This window comes from Dermacentor silvarum, chromosome 8 (genome assembly GCF_013339745.2).
Source record: "Dermacentor silvarum isolate Dsil-2018 chromosome 8, BIME_Dsil_1.4, whole genome shotgun sequence".
NCBI lineage: Eukaryota > Metazoa > Arthropoda > Arachnida > Ixodida > Ixodidae > Dermacentor > Dermacentor silvarum.
The window spans coordinates 91,317,801-91,339,291 of record NC_051161.1 but is presented as its reverse complement, the minus strand read 5'-3'; the positions used below and the strand labels follow the sequence as shown (position 1 = coordinate 91,339,291).

At 49.8% G+C, this 21,491-nt stretch overlaps 1 protein-coding gene across 1 annotated transcript in view; it reads right to left on the bottom strand.

Annotated features, from left to right (window-relative positions):
• LOC125947687 (uncharacterized) overlaps window positions 1–21,491 on the bottom strand; it is a 46,648-nt gene that overhangs the window by 23,410 nt on the left and 1,747 nt on the right. The window contains exons 2-8 of the mRNA XM_049672916.1: window positions 20,007–20,411; window positions 15,535–15,642; window positions 14,521–14,834; window positions 9,886–10,090; window positions 7,276–7,482; window positions 4,442–4,711; window positions 2,304–2,834 (exon numbers count right to left, since the gene is read on the bottom strand). Coding sequence (XP_049528873.1) covers window positions 2,304–2,834; window positions 4,442–4,711; window positions 7,276–7,482; window positions 9,886–10,090; window positions 14,521–14,834; window positions 15,535–15,642; window positions 20,007–20,411 — 2,040 coding nt within the window. The remainder of the gene's footprint in view (window positions 1–2,303; window positions 2,835–4,441; window positions 4,712–7,275; window positions 7,483–9,885; window positions 10,091–14,520; window positions 14,835–15,534; window positions 15,643–20,006; window positions 20,412–21,491) is intronic.

The window sequence follows — 21,491 nt, the reverse complement described above, 5'->3', positions numbered from 1 at the left end:
TTCAGAACCGATACAAGCCACCGAAGAAACGTGGGAGGCAATGTTAACGGCACAGAGCCTGGAAGATCAGCGAAGTCTGGTGGACCGGGCCCGGGCTGCGGCATTAGCCAACGGCTTTCTGGACTGAGAGAGCCGCCCACCTAGGACACTTTCTCGCTGTTTCTTACAATAAACGTTCATTCCGCCTCCTCCTCCTCTTCCTCCTCCTGAGCACAATAATTAACTATTGATGAGCACAAGAATTAAGTATTGACGAGGGTTGCATTTACGAGAAACTTCGTAGCCTTAATCAAAAAAAAATGGAAATGTAAGTGGAAGACAAGGGTGGGAGCCGAACCCACAACCTCCTCAAGACGCGTGTTCGCTTTTGACGGTCGCCCCGCCCAAGACTTGTTTCAGCACCTATGTACGTTCTCCCCTCTGCCAAATTAGGGCGAAGTGGCATATTTTTTTTATAAATCATTTACTCCCCCATTCACGTAAATGTACTGGCAATCCAGTCCTGAAACTGTTAGCCAGCGCAAAAGCCTGTCGGTTCCGGTTCCCATGGTTCCGCTAGCCCGTCTTAAATGTCTATTTAAATGTCTGCAGTTGTTCGATGCAGCGACTTTGAGAACAATCTATTATGCTTTATTTCATAGCTATCATATTCTACCGAATCATGGAGCTATACATGAGATTCACACGTAACGCCAACCGTAGTCCTCAAACGTGAGCAATTCATTATTGTCGAGTTCAACTTATGCGGCCCCTACTAAGCCACTCTAATAAATATTGAATCATGCTCTTAAACCTGGTAATACACCCTATAAAACTGCAGTGATGGAGTACAGCTGTATAACTGACAAATATTCACTTCACTCTGTGGTTCTTATACATTACCAGTTATTAACAAGAGGCTACAAAGCAAGACACTTCTTGCAGCCACTAATAAAAATGTATGTGCAAAAAACCGGCGATCAAGCGTGGGTTGCACTTTGTGGAACACTCGTCCTGTTCAGATCAAACAAAGTAGCACTTTTTTTTTGCTATGTTCGAACATTACTAGAGACGTGTATTAAATGCTGAAAAGTATTATTATCATGCTGCAATGTAATTAGTATACAAGATGTCTCCTACCTGCTTGAAAGAACAAAAATGTTATTTGCTGGGGGTTTTTTCGTTTTTTTTTTTTGTCTATGCATGAACCTATTATTGTTCTTTATGTATGAATTAATACCAGAATGATGCTAAGGATCCAGCTGCGTCTCATGTATTATTTTTTCTGTACGTACCATAGCTCTAACTCTATGAGTCTCTCCGTTGGTGTACTGAGGAGCAGCCCAAGGGGCGCTTTGTAGGCGCTTCTAATTAGGCCGTCAACCTGACCTTCTTCGCCCTTATCAAGCGAGTGATACGGCCGGCCGTATGTCCCCTGGGGTATCTTTTTCGCGCATACCCTTTCTGTGGTTCGTGATAGGAGGTATTATTCTGGCTATTTGCTTCACTATAGTCTTTAAGGTTGTGATGGTGCGCCGGTACCCAAGAATATGCACCACGACCACCACGAGGCCAGAAGTACAGCGAGAGTCAAATGGCTCCGTAAGAAATTCGGAACCGATGCCAGCGTCGTGTACGTTGACGCGGCCAACTACGATAAGCAACGCCGCGTAACCACGGCCGGAAACAAGGATTTGCAAATAATAACTAGCGTTTCCTTACGCACAACCTCGGCTACAATGGCAGAGGCGACGGCTATAGCCCTAGCCGTATGGTTTCAGGAGCGTAAGGTAGTGTCGTCCGTAATATTATCGCACTGGCAAGAAGCCTACCGGCTCTTCATGGCCGGTAGAATACCTGCCGCAACCTTAAGGCTGCTCGAACCCACACTGACCCACCTACCACAGGTTCATTTGGTGCCCGGTCCACGCCAGGCTCGAGTGTAACGAGAGGGTGGACGCATTAGCTCGTTGGTTTAGTAGCCGAGCGGCGCTCTCTGACCCCCGATCGTCGCCCGTTCCAATTCTAGCCAGAGAGATTCTGGCTAACCAGGGTTTCACGCGCCAAAACTATGGAACGCTTAACAAGTTACTTAGCGGAAAAGTTCCTCATTTCATTCGTTCACGCTCTCTAAATGCGCTCGGGCGTAAAAGCGAACGCGTATAAAACAGAAAAAGCAAATGAAGAGGATCTTTCGAATGAATGATTCAACCTATGCGAATGGACTCCTCGTGGTCACGTGCTAGTAGGAATAGCGCTGCAACGCGACACAACGATTCCACATTGTAAGTTCGCTGTTGAGCGTAAACGAGTGTCAAACTCACTGTCAGGCCGGGTGCAAAGAAAGGAACGTTCCAGGCGATCGGTTGCACCAGGTACGGCCGGCTGCCATTGCTGGTGTCGTCGTCGATCTTCTCCCATGCCAGGGCGTTCCAATCAGCCGTGGCGACCAGTTCATCGAACAGGCCGCAGCAGGCAACGCCGGTTGAGCTGGCGGAGACCAGTGCACTGACGCCACCTTCGCGGACGCAGCAGCTGGCGTCGCTCTCCCGCCTTCGAGGAAGGAATACCTCGGAGACGCGCCCGCTGGAGGCCCACTGCCAGACCGCGAGGAACGAGCTGCGCGCCGGGTAGTAAGTAGCCCACGACGAGAACACGTCGACCGCGTGCCGGAGCAGGCTGATGGCGAGTCGGTTGCGGGACAGAAGCCGGACACCACGAGCGTCGCTCGAGCGCCAGTGCGAACCCACGAAGTCGCCAAGGAACGAGTCTGTCACCTGGGGTTTGTGTAGAGCACCGTGGTACCCCCAACAGTATACGCCACCTTGCTCCCTCGAGCAGACGTTGTTAAATGACTGGTGAAAGGGAGCAGGGTAGGGTAAGGGTGAATAGGTAGTCTATCGGGCTGTTCTACAGGGAAACCCTGGTTGAATCCCACCACAGGACACGTAATCTCTCTCATTGAAGAGACCCGAACCAAGGCAAGACAGAAACCTATACTTATTTGCGTACACGCCCACCTAATAGCCACCCACCTACGAACCCGGCTACCTACACACTTACCTGCCTATCAACTCAGCAATATGCCTGCCAACCGTCCATGAAATGAAATGTGTTTTGATCCGAAAGCGTCAAATGGCCATTGAGCGAAAAAAGCCGGTGTCTGTAGTCTGTAGCAGTGAAACGGCACCTAATTTCTCATTGGTTGCGACATCACGTCACGAGCGCGCCTCGACGGAGCAGAGTGGGCGATAGGGAACACCTGCTGCCCCGTTAGCGCGTCAGGTGTTGCGTGACGGGAGAGGGCAACGCCGCGACGCCACGTCACTCTCGCTCTGGGAAAAGCGGCGCGCGGTCCGTATCTCTCTCTCTCTCTAACCCAAACAGAGCCAAACTGCTGCGCGCGCTTGTCAGCCTTGATGGCCGCTACTGCTTCCTCGGTTTCTCGTCGCGCAGGACGCCGGTGCCATGCGGCGTTGGCACCGCAGGCTGCTGCTTGCTGGCTCGGGCAGCACGTACCGCTATTGTACGTAACTCGCAGCGCTAAACTCACCGCTCAGCGGCATTCAATTGCACATTAATGCTTTCGCATTCACAACTCGCAAGTGCTGAAGTGTCCTCAGATTTTCTTTTTTTTTTCATATTATAAGGCACGAAAGGAAAATATTGCCATCCACGCTATAGTAGCCCGCACATACATAGGAAACTTAAACGGGTTGCGCAGAAAAAGAAACCCTCGTGGGTTTCATTATTAGCTGCGCGCTACTCTGGGCGGATTCCATTTCAGAAGTATTCCTATACCTTGCGGGCTTTTGCAGAACTGTGGCGCTGAGACGTGCTCCCTGAAGTGGTATACAAAATAGCGCCTCTCCCGCTCCACAATCTCTCTCTCTCTCTCTGCAGAACTAATTGCCATGCTCAGCGCCCTTGTGCTCGTGTTGTCAATTAATTCAGCTTCGCTCTGCTATTCCGTATGTAGTCTTCCGGTTTGTTCAGATGGTACAGCGACTGGACCAGCAAAGCGTTGGTCCTGGGCTCGATCCTCGGACCAGGAAAAATTGTACTTCAAATGCTATAGGCTTTCTGCAAAACCCATCTGAGTTTCCGTTGAATGTGTGTGGTATACTGTCGGGTGGACGACAGCTTGTTTCCTTTCATGAAACTGTCTCCGCAGAACGGATTTAAATATTTCAGCAGATCAAGAAACATAACCCATAAATTATTAGCAGGAAAAAACACGTTTTATCCCCTTCTACAAAGTAGACTGCTGGATCCACGCGACCGGGTGTTTTCTAAGACCACGTGGTGGCAGGTGGCAACTTGGTGTCACCTTGCGGCCGAAAGCGTATAAGCCCGAGAATAAAGCCAATAAGCTATAGCAGCTGATGACAGAAATCAGTTGAATGCAGTGACGCGGTCATCACTGTTGTCCCGTGCTCGCTCGCGCTGCCCTCTTGCTCACCCTGTTGACAATGGAGCGTGTCTCCCAGTAGGCGTCCTCGAAGCGGTCCCTGGGCAGCGCCAGGAAGCCGTACGCCGTGCCGGAGAATGAAGTGGAAAGATCGAGGCAGGCGCGACCATGCGCCTCAGCGGCCACCGTGCTGTTCGCGTACATCAGCTCGACGACCGGTGCATAGGCGAACATGACGCACGTCTGCAGCGCGTACCAACTGACCACCTGAGCGATGAACCACTGAGGCCTCGGGGCCCGGTGCGCTGCCCTCGCTGTGCGCTGGAACGGCGCATAAGGCAAGCGAGGAAGCGAAGAGGGGAATTAATCACCACTGACTTCAGGTGACCCGAGTCTGAAGGTCCATTCAACTACCTTCTACTCCGTCTGACCAACTTCGTGCGGTGAAGCAAAGGCAGGTGTGTCAGGCCAATCAGTAACGCGAGCCGGCTATACGTGTTCCAGATAAAGCAGTATGGCTCACGCATTGTGCACTGCTAGTCTTTCCATGAAGATTCCATTCATTCGGCGTCACGTGGAGGGCGATTAATACTCCTGTCACTAGGGCACCCGCAAGCTTTGAACTCCGTCGTCTCTATACGTCAAGGGAGTTACGCTCCGCGTCACACGGTCTCCGTTGCGCCAAGGAAGTTAAATGAAAATTTTGGCGAAGGGAGTTCGGCAATGACCATTACGGCTGGATGGAGTACTCTCGTTCCCAGATAACTACAGCTGCGAAGAAAACCACGCTAATAAAATCGTTATAACTGGCTCACTTACAAACTTTATCATTACTATTTTTGCCTTCGATTATGCGCCACGTGATGGGAATTTTTCATTTGTTTTTAAGGACATAAGTGCCTGTACCCTCTACACCACGCCGCCCATGCACGAAAGCAAGCACACAGTGTGGCCAGCATCGCTTTCAACTTCTCTATGCTTGGAAAACAAAAATCTTGCGGTAACATACAAACTTTTTCGTTGTGTTTTTATTAGATTACATGCTGCGTTATATTAAATGCTGGCTCTCCCGTAATCGAGAGTAGATGTAAACATGAAATGACTACCCGCAAAACAGATTGGTGCCGCGACGCAGGCATGAAAGCTTACTAGCCGAAATTAACCTGTTTTGAACTGAACCTTGCTGCAAGTCTCGTCTCGGCCAAATAACCATACGTGGCGCGCCGGACGCTGCCAGCCTGGTCACACAGCGTGGCGTCATCTCTCGAAGGAGGCGGCGCAAAACCCGCGCCGCGGAACTCATGGACCATTGGCGTTGAAGAGAGAACAAACAATCCTGTCCCAGCACCAAAAGACAATCAAGTGTATTGTGCACTGTATCTGCCTTTTTAACGTCGCCGTTGGAAATGGCAAATTAAACTTCAACGTACTAGAAGTTACAGCTTCAGTGACATTGTGAACGAACATTAGGAAAAAATTGGAAGCAATATTTTTTAGCTTGTTTGGGCAGTAACTAGCGTATGTAACGCGGTCCTGTACAAGTGGTTGGAGGCCAGAGACCACATTTTCATAAGGTTTTGACTGGTTGCCCGGATGATCTCGTTTTATTCTCGCAATGATGTCCAGATGTTCTCGGTTCATTCACGTCTTGAGTGCCCGGATAACGGCTCTGGAGTTTGGCTCAAGGTCACTTGAAGGTCGCCGACAACGGGAGCAAAAAGCATTTCATGCTTAAAAGCTACCTACATAGATTACTTTAACGGCGGCTATGTGCGTGAACAGTTGCCCGCGAAAGTAAGCGCCGCATGCGCCGTTTCTGTTCCATGCGGCGCCCGTCGAAAGCTGGCACTGTGCCGTGCAGCACGGCCGCAACTCTATTGCCGTAAATCTCCATTAGGGAGTTTCATGCTCAACGGAGTTCGCGGGTGCCTGTGTGACAGGGGTATAAGAGGCGGGCAGTGGAGAAGCCCTTCTTGTTCTCTTTTCTAGTTGGCTGACGCGACAGATACATTTCGCTGCATTGCACAGAGCTGGTGAGACGTAGTATATTTCACTGGTTCAGTTCATAGCAGTTCAGTGCGAGTACAACTAGTTCATGGTAATTCAGTGTCAGTTCCATGCTCGTGCAGAACAAGCTCGGCACACGAGCCCTGCGCGTTAGATCTCCCGCCCGTGTGCAGGGGATGCTGTGAACTTGTTCTGCCCGAAGCCTGCGCCGGATGAAACCTTGAGCGCAGTGGTCTAGGAGCACTCGGACAGTGTAAACTGGCCTAGTGGGACTGCAGACAAGCCCTGGTATTACGAGCTGCTCAGTTGAATCCAACTTTGTTACAGGGCCACATTTACAATTTTTGGGATAGACATAAGTGCACTAGTCTTTCGTCGACATCAGTTAGACGCATTACCCATCCATTAAGGGCTGCATTTTTATAGATGCTAGCTGCAGTTTCGTAGACAGTGGGGCAGAGCGCAGGCAGAAAGAGCCGGCTACAACGTTGATATATCTTTTCTCCGTCGTTGGTCAACAATTTTAGCAATATTCGTTGCCAAGTACTTTTTAGAATGTGGTCGCATCTATTTATCTTTCTTTCCGAGAAAATTTGTGACAGTGAACTCGGTCGTTTTTTGTTCGTTTGTTTGTCCACGCCTGCATGGAGTGTAACGGCCACTTCGACAGTTCTTCGTAGCTTTATGTATGAAACAGCGCAAAAATTTTGCGGAAGAGGATAGGCAGGCGGCTGCTTCCTCGCCCCGTTTTTTTCCGCAAAATTTCTGCGCTGTTTCAAGCACAAAGATCGAAGATGAACTAACTAGCCCATGTCAAAATGTTGTTAGGACATATCTTCACAGCGTCACGGTCTGTGGCTTGTCTACATCCGGCGCACCTCTGAACGGAAGAAGACACGGAATAGCTCGGGACACACGATCTCCATGTGCACAGGACGACCAGGATCGAAGCCGTATTGACCGACCAGGAATTTCTGCCAAACATCGGCTGTCAGCCAGGGTGTCAGGAGGACCACCCCCTCGGTTGTGGTGCACAGCGGCTGCGAGGTGGTGTTCTTTGCCGCCTCAACCAGGTAGGGAACATCCTATGCAAACAGTACGGTGCTGTAACTCTCAGTAATGTATTAAGGCAGGAAGCTTTATCACGACACATACTTTGATTTCCCTTTTGAAGGGCATGATGAACACGGAAATGTTCTCGTTAAGAAACATTAGGAACAATTTCAGTGATACGTTTGTTTTATATACCTACACAACATAAAGCCAACATCCCGTTGCTGATTAGCCGGAACATCCGGATAGTAATAAAACTGATTACATAAGATTCTTCCATTCTTCCATTACATAATTACAAAAGTACATTACATTAAAAAATTCTTAAACTAATAAATTACATAAAATAGTCTCCAAAATAACATTCTCGAGAACATCGTTGCACCATTGACAGGGATACTTCCACGCATCGTACCTCGCTTCCAAGCCTGCCGCACTTCAAGCCTTCGAGTGCGATCTCATTCCAAGTACCCGTTACGTGCGTGCGTGCGTGCGTGCGTGTGTGTGTGTGTGTGCATGTGTGTGTGTGTGTGTGTGTGTGGTGTGTGTGTGTGTGTGTGTGTGTGTGTGTGTGTGTGTGTGTGTGTGTGTGTGTGTGTGTGTGTGTGTGTGTGTGTGTGTGTGTGTGTGTGTGTGTGTGTGTGCGTGCGTGCGTGCGTGCGTGCGTGCGTGCGTGCGTGTCGTGCGTGCGTGCGTGCGTGCGTGCGTGCGTGCGTGCGTGTGTGTGTGTGTGTGTGTGTGTGTGTGTGTGTGTGTGTGTGTGTGTGTGTGTGTTGTTCCTTCTCTTTTTCGCGTGCTAGCTGCACTAAATTGAACGCTTTCGGGAAGACATACAGAGCCCAAATCACAACAGTTTAGGTTGTCCGCATACATGTAGCGCATTTTATTGCGATAGCAATTATATGGACACTTCAACCGGATTTCTGCCGTCGCCGTCGCCGTGAGGTTCCCTATAGATAAAATCTTCGCCGCGCGCCGTATGCCCGAGCGGAAGCGTGCGGGGACGCGCGCTATCACGGAGAGCGAACGCACTCAATCTCCCACGCGCAAGCAAGGAAGCGGGAAGCCAGCGCCGGAGGGAGCGGGGGGGGGGGGGGGGGGGGGCGCACTTCTACTCTGCCAACAACCGCGCTCGTCGCTCGCTCGCACCGTCGCTTATCTCCACACGGTTCTGACCTTTGTGCGCCGTGCATTCGCCGCTCAGTTTCCGTTGAAGCGATATACCGCACGTACCTTCGCCCGCTGCTGCGGCGTATATGCGCTTGCTGCCAGCGTTTTGACAGCCTTTGTCTGCAGTCATTCAGTGTGATCTATTCATGTTTGTTTGTGCGCGCTCACACCACGCTTGTTCAATCAGTTAGTAATAGTCGGGCCACATTTTCCAACGCACGCTACACCTGCAATGCTGCCCAGGTCGGCAGTGCAGCGCTACAGGTGTGTCCCTTCGCACGCGGTGCCCACGGGAAGCGCTTCTCATCAACACCACCGTTTCACACGCGCCTTCTCGTGGTCATCAAGTCTCTCTTCATGTCGGTCTACTTACGCCGCAGCACAACTGCTTACTTAATCAGCTCATGTTTACTACAATTCATATTGCTACCAAAGCCGCTCACCTTACTTCGTATGACCTTGCTATGTTGCTATCGCATTCATTGCTTCGCCCTTAGGGCGAAACTGTGACATTTTTTGCCGTCACCGCCGTCGTCGCCGTGAGGTTCCGTATAAAGTCCAACGGCGATAAAATCGTCGCCGCGCACCGCGCGTTGTGTGTGCGAGTGAAAGCGTACGAGGGTAAGCCGGCAACCGCAGCTTAATCTCGCGCACGCCAGATAGGAAGGCGCGATGCACGGGAAGGAGGTGACTGAGACGGGAGGGGGGGGTTCTACTTCCGCGGCTACTGCTCACGGCTGCTGCATCTTGAAAGCGATCTGCGATGGGCCAAAGTGCATTCGCCGAGTGCCGGTAGCTTCGTATGCGCTGCGCTTTCGACGTTTAGTTCGCGTAGAAGCGAGAGCCAGCGCGAAGGTCAATTTGCTCGCTGCCGCTGGCGCGGTCATCGAGCGAGATGTGTTCATGTTTACCTGTGCGTGCGTGACACCGTGCTTGTTTATTTAGTTAGTAAGCGAATATTTACAACTTTATATGGCCGATAAAACTACTATCCTTACTTCGTATAGCTGTCTACTAATTTGCCATCGCAATCGATGCTTCGTCTTTCGGGATAAACTGCGACATTTTTTTTAATTTACACGGGTGTTCTCGTCGAATGAAGACAGAAGAGATCACTGCAGCTTAATCGATTACATTGCCACCACTTTACAACAGCAGCTAAGTAGAATATGGCTGGTTATTGCAACAAGAGCACGGTTTCGTTGATGGTTAAGCTCCGCACCACCGACGCGGCTGCTGACGTCTACGTGCTTATTCATATGCACCTCCTTTTCGATGACCTTGGTTTCCTCGGCCACCGGCACGGGCTTCAACTCGCGGTCGACGAGCGTCACGAAGAGGAGCTCCAGGTACGCGTCGAAGCGGCCCCGCGCCATCATGTCGGTCACCAGGCGGCGAAGCGGGAGGAAGTGGCGCGACACCTTCACTCGCACGACGTAGTCGCCGCCGCCTCTGGTGTGGAAGCGCCGGCTGCAGCACACGGACACGGGAGGAGAAGGGAGCCTTCCTATGTGGACGCTCAAAGAAAAGGCTTAGAGTGACACTATCAGAATAACGTGAAACGAATTTAGACCGATAATGCATTCTTTCAATAGCCTATAACTTCATTCATTTGGCCGAATGATCGAGGTTGACTGTAACGGAGAAAATAAAGGCCGAACTTCCTTTTCTTGAATTTCACGTTGGGGCCGGTATATCGCCCGAACGTCAAGTCCGAGATGTCAAAGTACTTTTTTTCTTATTTAAGCCTTTCTTGTTAGGTTGAGTCGAGGACTCCGGGATCAGACAGCGAGCGCTGTTTGGTCTTGGAGGCTGCATGGTTGAATCTGGTTAATGCAGAACGCGATGCAGCGCTCCTTCATTGGCAACCAATCAGCTATAGGCGCGTGTATAGACGCTGTCAAAGTACGCGACGTCACGGCGAGCAAATGCAGAAACCTCAGAACGGCGTCGCCATTTATCTTTGCGTACGCCTTACCAAGCTTTGGTATCGCAAAACTAGCAAGAGTAGTACAATTGAGGCCGCTGGTACTTTTAACAGCGAAGCTGTTTAAGCCAGCCGTAATTTTTGGTGCATATCAAGAAACTACCAAAAAAGTTGTCGCAGTTTCACCTGAAAGGCGAAGCATCAATTGCGATAGCAAATTTGTAGAGAGCTATACGGAGTAATGATATTAGCTTTATCAGCTGTATAAACTTGGACATGCAGCAGCACCGGCAACGCGCAGAACTGTTGTCGACGCCGTCGGCGTTTTGCCCGCGTTCGCTCAAAATGCCTGCGGCGTTGGTGACTGTTGCCGGAGCCTCTGATATAAATAGGCACTTGGTGCCGCAGCTAAACGTCGCCTAAAGATGCGCAGGCTCCCTAAAGATGCGCAAAAGGCAACGCCATCTGGTGGTGTTGCAAGAAACCGAGCTTTGCGTCACGTGACCGAGCTTTCCTCTCTAACTGGTGGAAGCGCACGTGGCATCGCATGCGCTTCCACAAATGGACGCTCTCTCCCCCCCCCCTCCTTCTTCTCCTTTCTTACGATGGACCTTTTAAAAGCGGCACACCCCCACCTCCGAAGAATACCCCCTGAAGAAGGAGCCGAATTGGCTCCGAAACGTCGGGCTAGTAAATTTCCTTATTTGGTTGGAGTCAATCTCTAAGTCTTAATCAATTTTCCCAACCAGACAGGTAATTCTGTCGAAATTTTTAGCTTCAAGCACCTTCTGGCGCGCTGCCATGGCTGCGGATGCTACACCAACTATGCTACAACCACCGGCCCAAGTTTATACCCTACTGGAGCTAACAAAAGTTAACGCTTTAAAAGAAGGAAAAAATACGCAAGAAGTCAATATCAATGACTTTAACTAGACGACCGCAAAACGAGCAAAACACCATATTTTTTTTCTGTGTAATCAACTTAATATTGTCCCATTTCTTCCATGCAAGAAATATATTGACTGGTCGCAGGCATTCACCGTCGTACGCATTCGCTCTGTATAGAGGGTGTCCCAGCTAACGATATTCAAGCCTTTGAAAGAAAAAGAACAAGAAAACACACTCTGCAAGATAGGATTATAATATCTACCATGTTCGGTCGTCAGACCTCTGACGACCAAACTTATGTTTGTATTTCGCACCCTGTTTTAGAGTGCAGCTTTTAGGCGCATGCTACTGCTGCGAGAGTAGGCATCGTACCTCGTAATCGAGCGAACGAGTACAGCGAAAGATGAGAGCGAACGAGAAGCGCAGCGGGCGCAGAAAGAGGGCGAGAGGGAAGATAGCGCGAGGAGGAAAGCGGAGGAGGGGGGAGCAGCGGAACTATGAGGTGGAAGCGGAGGAGGAGGGTATGGCTGTAGCAGAGTCCATCAATGCTTCAATGTGTCAAAGCATTGAAGGACTCTGGCTGTAGTGTACTAGAATATGGGGTAGTGTGTTCAGGCGCCCCCGCTCGCCATGCACTGGCGTGAAGCGGTGCGCGTCAAAAGAAACCAAATCCGTGAGGCGGCGCTGCTGTAGCATGGGCTGGTGGGGCGGTTGGGCCACGCCGTTGGTTCTATATTCTCGGCTGCTGGGCCGTGACGGTTGCGTGTGTTTGCGCCTGCTTAACGAATGTTTTTCTTGCGATTCCTTTCTGGTGCAGTAACTGCTGCTGGCCATCCGACAGTGAAGCAATGCCGAATCGTCGGAGGCAATTAACAGCACTACTTTTCACCTGGGTGCAAAACAGGTTATCTTTGGACTAACGGTGAGCAGCCATCGCTTTTCGCTGTTCCAAAGGGAGCACGCAGGAAACTTTGGAAGCGGAATTTACATCGCAAAGACCGGACCCTGGATGAAATTTGCTCAGTATGTGAGCTGCATTTCAAGCCGTCATGCATTCTTAGAGATTATGTGCACATCATAAATGGAGAAGTCCCCTTACCACGTGGGAGACCAGAGCTGACGCCGGACGCCGTGCCGACGCTGCTTCGCAATGATCCTAGTTATTTATAAAAGAAAGCGTCGCATTCAAAGCTTCCGAGAAGGAGGAAGAGCCCTGTGGTTGATTCTACGGCCCCCAAGTTGAGTATCAGCATGCTGTGCCGACGGTGAAGCAACTGATTCAGCTCCGTCGATGGGCATTCCTGCTGACCACGAACCTGAGGTAGCGGCAACTACAGAGACAGCTTTACCAGAATGCTTGCTCAAGCTTTGTGTTCCCTTCATTTATTGGAGCTCCCACCGCATTCCAAACCACGAAGGGGTTGTTTACTGCACGCTTAAAATGCGCGAAAAACGAGGTTGTTCTATCCGACAGAGCGGTGATTTTCTCACGAGACATTATGTCCGGCGCCGCCTATTCAGCGCATCTCTGTGGCCGCCGAGTTGCTTGAAGCAGGGCGCATTTTCCTGCTCGCAAGGAAACACTTTGACTGTACCATAGGCTGCAGCCAGCACGCAAACGCCAGCAGTGGTAAAGATTTACGTGCTAAGAAGATTTCATTTTTTTGTCAAGGGTATTAACCAGTCGCGAGAGGCAAATTTTGTAAAAAAAAAAGGTAAAAAAACCGCTGCAGGCAAAAAATCAGTCGGTGTTGATAAAGGTGCCTCTGCGACCAGTTGAGCATGAACTCATAAAATCTTTGGAATGGTCACGTTACTGAGGTCTGCAGTGTTTCTGCTCACTGCAGTATGCACACACATCTGTAAATAAACAGTGTGCTCGTACATTCCGGTAGCGGTAACCACTGAATTTAATTTTGTCTGCACAAAAAAAGAACCAAGAACGGAGCCGCGCTCGTAACGAAAGAAAATCAGAGCTGGGGCAGGGTGCACGGCAGCGACCGCTTAGCAGTATTTTAACAAGGACCTTCACGGTTTATAGATTCTGCTTGCTTCCATCGATCTTCCGAAATTTTGTTTCCATACAGTGAGCTAGTTGTAAAGGAATTGCACTGAGTTTGTTTCCGCTGCTTGGAATCTGTTTCGCTGTCATCTGCTAGTCGCTGCTCTTTTTTTCGGACCATGCGCGGATGCTTTATTGCATTTCTTTTTGTTTCTCAGGCATGCACGACCACACACGTTCACAGTGCTTGTAATTGACGTGTAAGCAACTAAAAAGATTCTTAAGCGCGATGTATACAAAGCGCCGTAGAGCTGCATCGGAAGCGGCCGGCGCATGATGCTACAGCCCATGCTCTGGTGGCGCCATCTCGTGACTTTCGACATCAAGTGCTGCAGCCGTGAGTCCTCCCTGAACACACTACCCCATATTCTAGTACACTATAGTATGGCGAAAGCGTGAGAAGAAAAGCGTAGTGCCGCGCAAGACGGACTATGGCGAAGATGGCTACGAGATGGCGCCAGAGTAGCGCGCGTCGTTAGGGTGCCTCGATGCGCTCGCTCGCCTCCACTCCGTTCGCGGGGGCGCGCGCATCGAGGCACTCTACGCAGTCGTCTACTTCAACAAAGCGCTGCATGAGCCGGAGGTCTGTCTGCGGCGGCTGCTGTAAATCGCGCTTCATGCGTCAACAACGCACTGCCTCTCACGATTTCCCGATTAGCGAGGCAGTCGCGCCACACTTCGCTCCGTTTGGAACGTGCCGGCACGCACTGAGACAGGTTGTCCTGCGCCAGACAATATATCGCGAAATGAAAACACCTATAGAGCTGCGCTCAAATTTCGCATTAGGAAGTATCGTAATCATCGATGATCTTTTTTATTTATTTTTTTTCTTTGAATAGCTTGGCTAACGTTAGCTGGCCCCACACGGTATATATTTTCCATGCCAGAAATAGACATCCAGAAACGTACAATTGAAGAATACCGTGTATATTCTCATCGACAGATTTTTACCGAACTCTTCACACTTCTCAGCAGAATTCGTCACACATTCTTTCTCTACGCTTGTGCTGACACTGGTACTACCTGCGAGTGCCGGCTGGGTGGCGACACGTGGTCTCGCGCCGCGGTACGCGCTCGAAGTCGAACAGGACAGCCCAGTCGAGCGTCTCGTCCATGAAGGCTAGCGCCTTGAGCACGTTCATCTCTTCGTTCACGTGCGGCCACGTCAAGCCGGCGCCGCGCAGCATGGCCGCGATGGGCTCGATGTCGCGGTTGCCGTGCCGTAGGACGTCCTCGCAGGCGTCGAACACCAACGCCGCCTGGCCCGCGACGCCGGCGTACAACCGCCCCGTGCGCCGCGCCTCGCCGTCTTCCACGAACGTGCGGTTCGCCCACCACTGCGCCCCCCGGATCACCTCATTAATTTTCCTAACCTTTCGTCCACGGAAGCCCGAGCCTTACTTTTCTTACCAGTTGGCACCAGCGGCTTGCCAAATACTCAACCACCCCCCCCCCCATGTTGTAACATTACCCATTTTGTAAAGTTTAGATTGATTGATTGATTGATTGATTGACTGATCGACTGAGTGAATAAGTTAGTTAGTTAGTTAGTTAGTTAGTTAGTTAGTTAGTTAGTTAGTTAGTTAGTTAGTTAGTTAGTTAGTTAGTTAGTTAGTTAGTTAGTTCACGGAAGCCCGAGCCTTACTTTTCTTACCAGTTGGCACTAGCGGCTTGCCAAAGACTCAACCACCCCTCCCCCCCTCCCCCATGTTGCGGGGGCAGGGGTGGTTAGTTAGTTAGTTAATGTGAGCGAGCCAGCGAGTGATTATTGACACCAGTAGAGGGTGGCTTCTGACTGATTTTCACCGCCTATAGCGTTCTTATAAAGTAAGCCTTAATCTAAGCAAACGAGCATTTTTGCATTCCACCCCCATTGGAATACGGCGGCCGAGGCAGGGAACCATAGTAGTGATCTGATATTAGCCCACAAGGCTATTAGTAGGCGTTTATGCAGTTTACTAAGACGTGCACACGGGGGCCGATTCTTTAACAGCACCGCGTGAGCGTCGACTGGCCAGCCGTTCAGCGTCTGCTAACGGCGCGGCGCGACAGGATCTTGCTGATCTTTTGCTGGTCTGTCTTGCTCTTGTCGATCATGTCGCTTTGTGCCGTTAGAAGGCGCTGACCAGCTGGCCAGTCTAGAGTCTACAAGACCATTTTACGGAAGCGTTTAGGCAGAAAACTCTGCTGTTTTCTGTCTTTAACAACGAAGTTTACGGTATTACAGTCGATTCGCAAGCATGAAAACAGTTGTATAAATGCGTTCAGCGTTTCATGACCACGTTACGTGACTTAACTTCTCATAAAACTAAGAAATTGTTTGTGTAACAGCCCAAAATGGCGGCCCCCATGAATCGAATATAAAATCGTCTTATACGGTAACTCTAGGCCAGTCAATGCTCGCATGGTGCTATTAAAAAATCGGTTGACTGTGCATTCATTTCATTGACATTTGTTCAAACAAATGATATGTAAAGGTAACAAGCTTGTTGACAGATAGACTTCTTTCAAGAGTGATCTTTCATTACAATTTTGAATAAATGAAACAGGCACGCTTTTCGCATTATTCTTAAATGAGAATATTAAGCGTCGCAAGAAAATCATTTAATCGACTGTGACAAATTCAATGGTTCAAACGCCTGAGGTTAACACTCAATCGTCAACCACACGTGGGCGAAATTCGCACGAGGCACCTTAAAGCAGTGGGGAGCAAAAATCTAGACACCAGATGAGGAACGTTTATTGTCAAAAGAGGGGCCGCTATAGGAGAGACCGAGTTATTAACAGGGTACTATCAGCCTCCCCTATAGGCCGATAACCAGAGAACGCGTTAAATACAAATCTGATAAGCTGCGGTGTCATGCCAGATTATCAGAAACCCAAGCATGAAGATGAACAGGAGCATCGTTTTACTATACCAGCAAGCGTTTACTCGTATTTCCGGGGGTTTCCAGGTCATTTTCATGTTGTGTTTAATTGCCCTTGCATTTCGTCCCCTCCAGCTGTGTTTCGTCTTTGTGTTCCTTCTCTAGATAAGCCCCACATTGATGTATCCTCGTTCTGGGGGTGGAAACTTTAATTTTTGTTATTATTTGATTTAAACAAACGTTTCAGCAACAACGTAATAAGCTGTGCACGAACCAGCACATGTGTACACAATCCTGCAATTCAACTCCTCCCTCCCCCCCCCCCCTTTCGATCCTACCCGGAATGTCATGAGGGATATCCCACTTCTATGAGAAAAGCCTCGTCAACGAAGCGGTGGTCGAACACCATCACCACGCTGTCTCACGACACTGTGCCACGGTCAGGGTCTTGTCACCACACACAGTAGCTGATTGCCCACGCTGGGGGCTGACTTTTCGGCGGGTTGGTAATAAGATCGAGTACTTGAATTTTATTGCGATAGCAATTATATGGACACTTCAACCGGCTTTCTGCCGTCGGCGTCGCCGTCGCCGTGAGGTTCCGTATAGATTCCAAGGGCGATAAAATCGTCGCCGCGCGCCGTATGCGCGAGCGAAAGCGCGCGTGGGACGCGCGCTATCACGGAGAGCGAACGCACGGCGGAAAGCAAACGCGACCGTCGCGCGAAAGGCCGTGGGGGTATGGGAGGGAGGGAGGGAGGCGGGGCGACGCTATGCTGCTTCACCAAATGCTTATCTTGCAACCGGGCGCAAGGGAAACTGGCCACTCAATCTCCCACGCGAAAGCAAGAAAGCGGGAAGACAGTGCGGGAGGGAGGGGGGGGGGCGCAGCTTCTACTCTGCCAACAACTTCTCCTCTGCACAACTCCTCTGTACTTTGCCCGGCGGTGGCGCTCGCCCGCACTGTCTCTTATCTCCACACGGCTCTGACCTTTGTATGCGCTGTGCGTTCGCCGCTCAGTTTCCGTTGAAGCGATAGACCGCGCGAACCTTCGCCCGCTGCGGCGGCTCCGCTTGCTGTCAGCGTTTTGACAGTCGTTGTCTGCGGTCATTCAGTGTGATCTATTCATGTTTGCTTGTGCGCGCTCACACCACGATTGTTCATTCAGTTAGCAAGCGAATGCGTTCAAGTTTATGCATCTGATAAAACTACTATCCCTACTCCGAATAGTTCTCTACTAATATGCTATCGCAATCGATGCTTCGCCTTTCGGGCGAAACTGCGACATTTTTCTACAGACGACAGCGAGAAAGACACAGCGCTGTATACTGACAACTTAATTTCATAGCCCTCATTAACTGGATTGCCCCCTATTTGAAACAACGTACACAATTTGTAGAAGTTGATGGCGATTGTTCCTCACCTCTCCCTGTCTCCTCAGGTGTTCCCCAAGGAAGTGTACTTGGCCCCTTACTTTTTTAGTGTATGTGAACGATATAGTATCTGCTATTGATCCCTGTGTTGCAATTAGTCTGTTTACTGATGACTGCATGCTTTATAAACGGATCCACTCACCTTCTAAGCTAGCCTTACTTAATACTGCACTAAACGATGTCAGGAACTGGTCCGACAAATGGGGAATGGCGCTTAATACAGAAAAAACGGTATCCGTGCGAATAACAAGAAAGAAAATGTCACTAATGTTTGACTATTCTCTTAATAACAGACCTATTTGTAATGTTGCATGTTACAAGCAGTTAGGATGTTATGATTAATTCCCAGCTTAGTTGGACTGACCTACATTATTTATATCACGTCATCTGCAAAACGAAACCTATATATAGGCAGGCCTCTTGAGGCATAAACTTAAAGGAACACCAAGCAACGTTAAGAAATTGGCACATATATCTCTCATCAGACCGAAACTCGAATATGCAGAAATAGTCTGGGATCCACATACCAAAAAACACATTACAGAACTGGAAAAAGTGCAGAGACATGCAGTGCGTTTCATCTACAACAAATTGCGAAGTACTGACGTGCTCTAATGACGTGCTCTAAGTTCTAACATCTGCTCTAATGGTAGCTAACCAAGTTCATCCCCTCCACATAAGGCGAAAAATTTCTCGATGAAGCTTTCTTCATTCACTTCATAGCAAATTTGGAATCTGTCCAGACCCTTACGTCACGCCCTCAGTTACATGTGCACGAAAAACCCTCCACAAACGTAATTTCACTTTAGCCCCCTACTTTTCTCGGACAAACCAATATAAATATTCGTATTTCCCGCGAACAATCTCGGAATAGAATTCATTACCGGAAGTGGGTTTCAAAATGAAAATTTTGTAAATGCCATTGCCAACATTGTATAATTGTGTCCTATTCATGTTTTCTATACTCTGCCTGTCTGCTGTTAGTAATCAATCCTGCATTTTACTGACTTGCACCACTGTTTCTTGGCGTTCCGAATATTCTATGTTTTATTTTTGCCCATCCTGCTTGGACCAATGAGGTCTGCAGTTCAGTATCGTGTAAATAAAAAAATAGCCCCGATGGCAGCGAAGCAGCCAATAATCGAGCATGCGCTCCTGCTCCGTAAAGCAAGGGCCAGTACCTTATTGTCACTTCAAAAATAATCCTAAAGTGTGATTCAGTTGGCAGAAGGGCTCTATTTTGCCTACCTTGCTGTTATCCGCATCGTAATAGAGCAAGAGAATCCACAGTAACGGTTTTCGCCACAAGCGGCAGACCTGACTTCACTTTATTTTTCCTTCTTTATAGGAGTGCGCGAAAATTTTCTATTAACAAATCGAGTATATGAAATCTGGTATTCGGATAATCAGAACCGACGAGCAAGCACTCAAAAAAAGAAGAAACAAAGACAGTGAGAGATTCATTTCCTCGTTCCCATCACATAAAGCCATCACGACATACGACAGCCAAATTGGCTTGATTTCTAGTGATGCAGGAGAGATCGACCAGCCCACGCGAGAGAGACGGAACTGAACTATCCAGCTAGGAGAAATACAAGAGTCTGCATAAAGCGTAAGACCAAAAAGGAACTCAGGTGAAGAGAGGCGCTCTGTGTGCTGTCGATCTATGAGTGTGTCTTCGTTTTCGCACCTACTACATAGATACTGAGATGAAGATGAACCTCAGCCAACAATCCGCTAACCTATATTCCTTTCGCACCAACTCCCCAACAGCCGTCGAGAGCCGTTCCCTTCCTCAACACAAAGGTTTTATTCGTTCATTCATCCTTAGGCTACCCGAATCTAACGCATACCCTAAGCTTTTACGCCCCCTTGTGTATTGATCGCGGGGTGACGTTGCTGCCTAACGCTCATGTGACACCGATGCTCAAGTGGCACCAATATGATATTATGATCATATGATTAAGATTTATTATCATATGCTTATCCATCTCATTCTATTTTTAAGCTTTCTGATAATCATGCTCTCGGCAATATACTCTCGTCCTCTTGCTCCACTCGCGAAGCTGCCGCTTGGACACCAGGTATACTGCAGTTTTTGTTTCGTACTCGATTCTAAGGCGCGTGTCATGCTCTACTAAATTTTTCAGGGGGAAAAAAATTCGCATTACTGCCACACATTTGTCGCTACGACTCGCATCTGCCTGCCTGCGTGTACTGGCGCACGCTCATTCCCGGGTGGTGCCGGTCCCAGCCGCCGCACACGTATCGGTGCATGTCCTGACACGGGTCCGCGGCGCGGTCCATGCTGGCGTCGAGCAGCGAGTTCAGCTGACCGCACTCGTTCGCCTCGCACCGCGCCGTGTCGTCGGCCACGGGCTCGAGAACGTGCGCCAGGGGCTCCGGCTCACCGCTCCCGCGTCGCCACAGCATCACGAAGCCCGCCACCAGAGCAACGACCAGGGCGCAGGCGCAGAGCTCGCAGCACGTCAGCGGCGACTTGAACAGCAGGGGCGACGGGCGTTTCGACGCATTCGGCTCTCCTGACGCGGTCTCTTTCGTCGCTCCAACGGAACCAGCCTGGACGCCTTGCAGGCCCCGGAGAACCCGGTCCTGCGTGGAAGGTTGTGTGTACGAATTGAGGGGTCGACTCATTCTTCATTCGAAGAAACAAAGCCACAACTTGGCCACAACTTAGCGCCGCTTACTCTCAAAGTAGGCGACAACGTACTTAGATTGAGATCGATGATTGGGACATATCGAGAGCTGCGCACACGTGCCTCATGAGCGACCTTGCACGCTCTCATTTATCAAAGTGACGTTTCTATACCTCGTGTCTCTTAGAAACTTGCGATTTAGTGCACACTGTAACGCGCTCGCGTACGCCGCACATTCCTCCAGTATTCTGTTAGGTAGCACCACAGTGGGTGAAGTGCGCCAATAATGCGATGGTGGGAGCGAACCTCTGTCTTCCAGCACAGCTGCCCAACGCTCTAGTCATTAGGCCACGATTGCACACGTGCTTCTCTAGTGCATAAAGTCACTCTTTGAAATGTATCATGCGAGTGCCACGTGCCAATTTCTCGCATTCTTCCCTGGTGACAGCTAGCGCTTTGAGACGCTGTGTTTAGACTGCACCGCCTTCGGCATCGGTCCATATTTGTCGTTACACCTACAAAGTATGGGACCGCCTATAATGCTGCCGCAGTAAAAAAAAAAAAAAAAAAAGGAAGATGAATTACGTGTATCGGTACTAGTGAGTGAACGCGGCGCGCTTGAAGAACACAGACGCGCACAGGTGCGAAGTGCTGAGGTGGAACCACTGATTTATTACGCAAGCACGTGCTTACCCTCCAGAATCACGACACGTGCTCCTTCTTCTTTCTGGGTTTTACGTGCCAGAACCAGTTCTGATTATGAGGCACGCCGTAGTGGAGGGCTCCGGATTAATTTAGACCACCTGGGGTTCTTTAACGAACACTACAACGCAAGCACACGGACATTTTTTTTTTCATTTCGCCTCCATCGAAATGCGGCCGCCGCGGCCGGGATTCGATCCCGCGATATCGTGCTCAGCAGCGCGACGCCTTAGCTAACTGAGCCACCGACCGCGGCGGATCGACACGTGCTCCTAAAACCCTCCTCTGAGAACTACTCCCCCGTTATCTCACAGCCAACCCACAGAACGCCTCC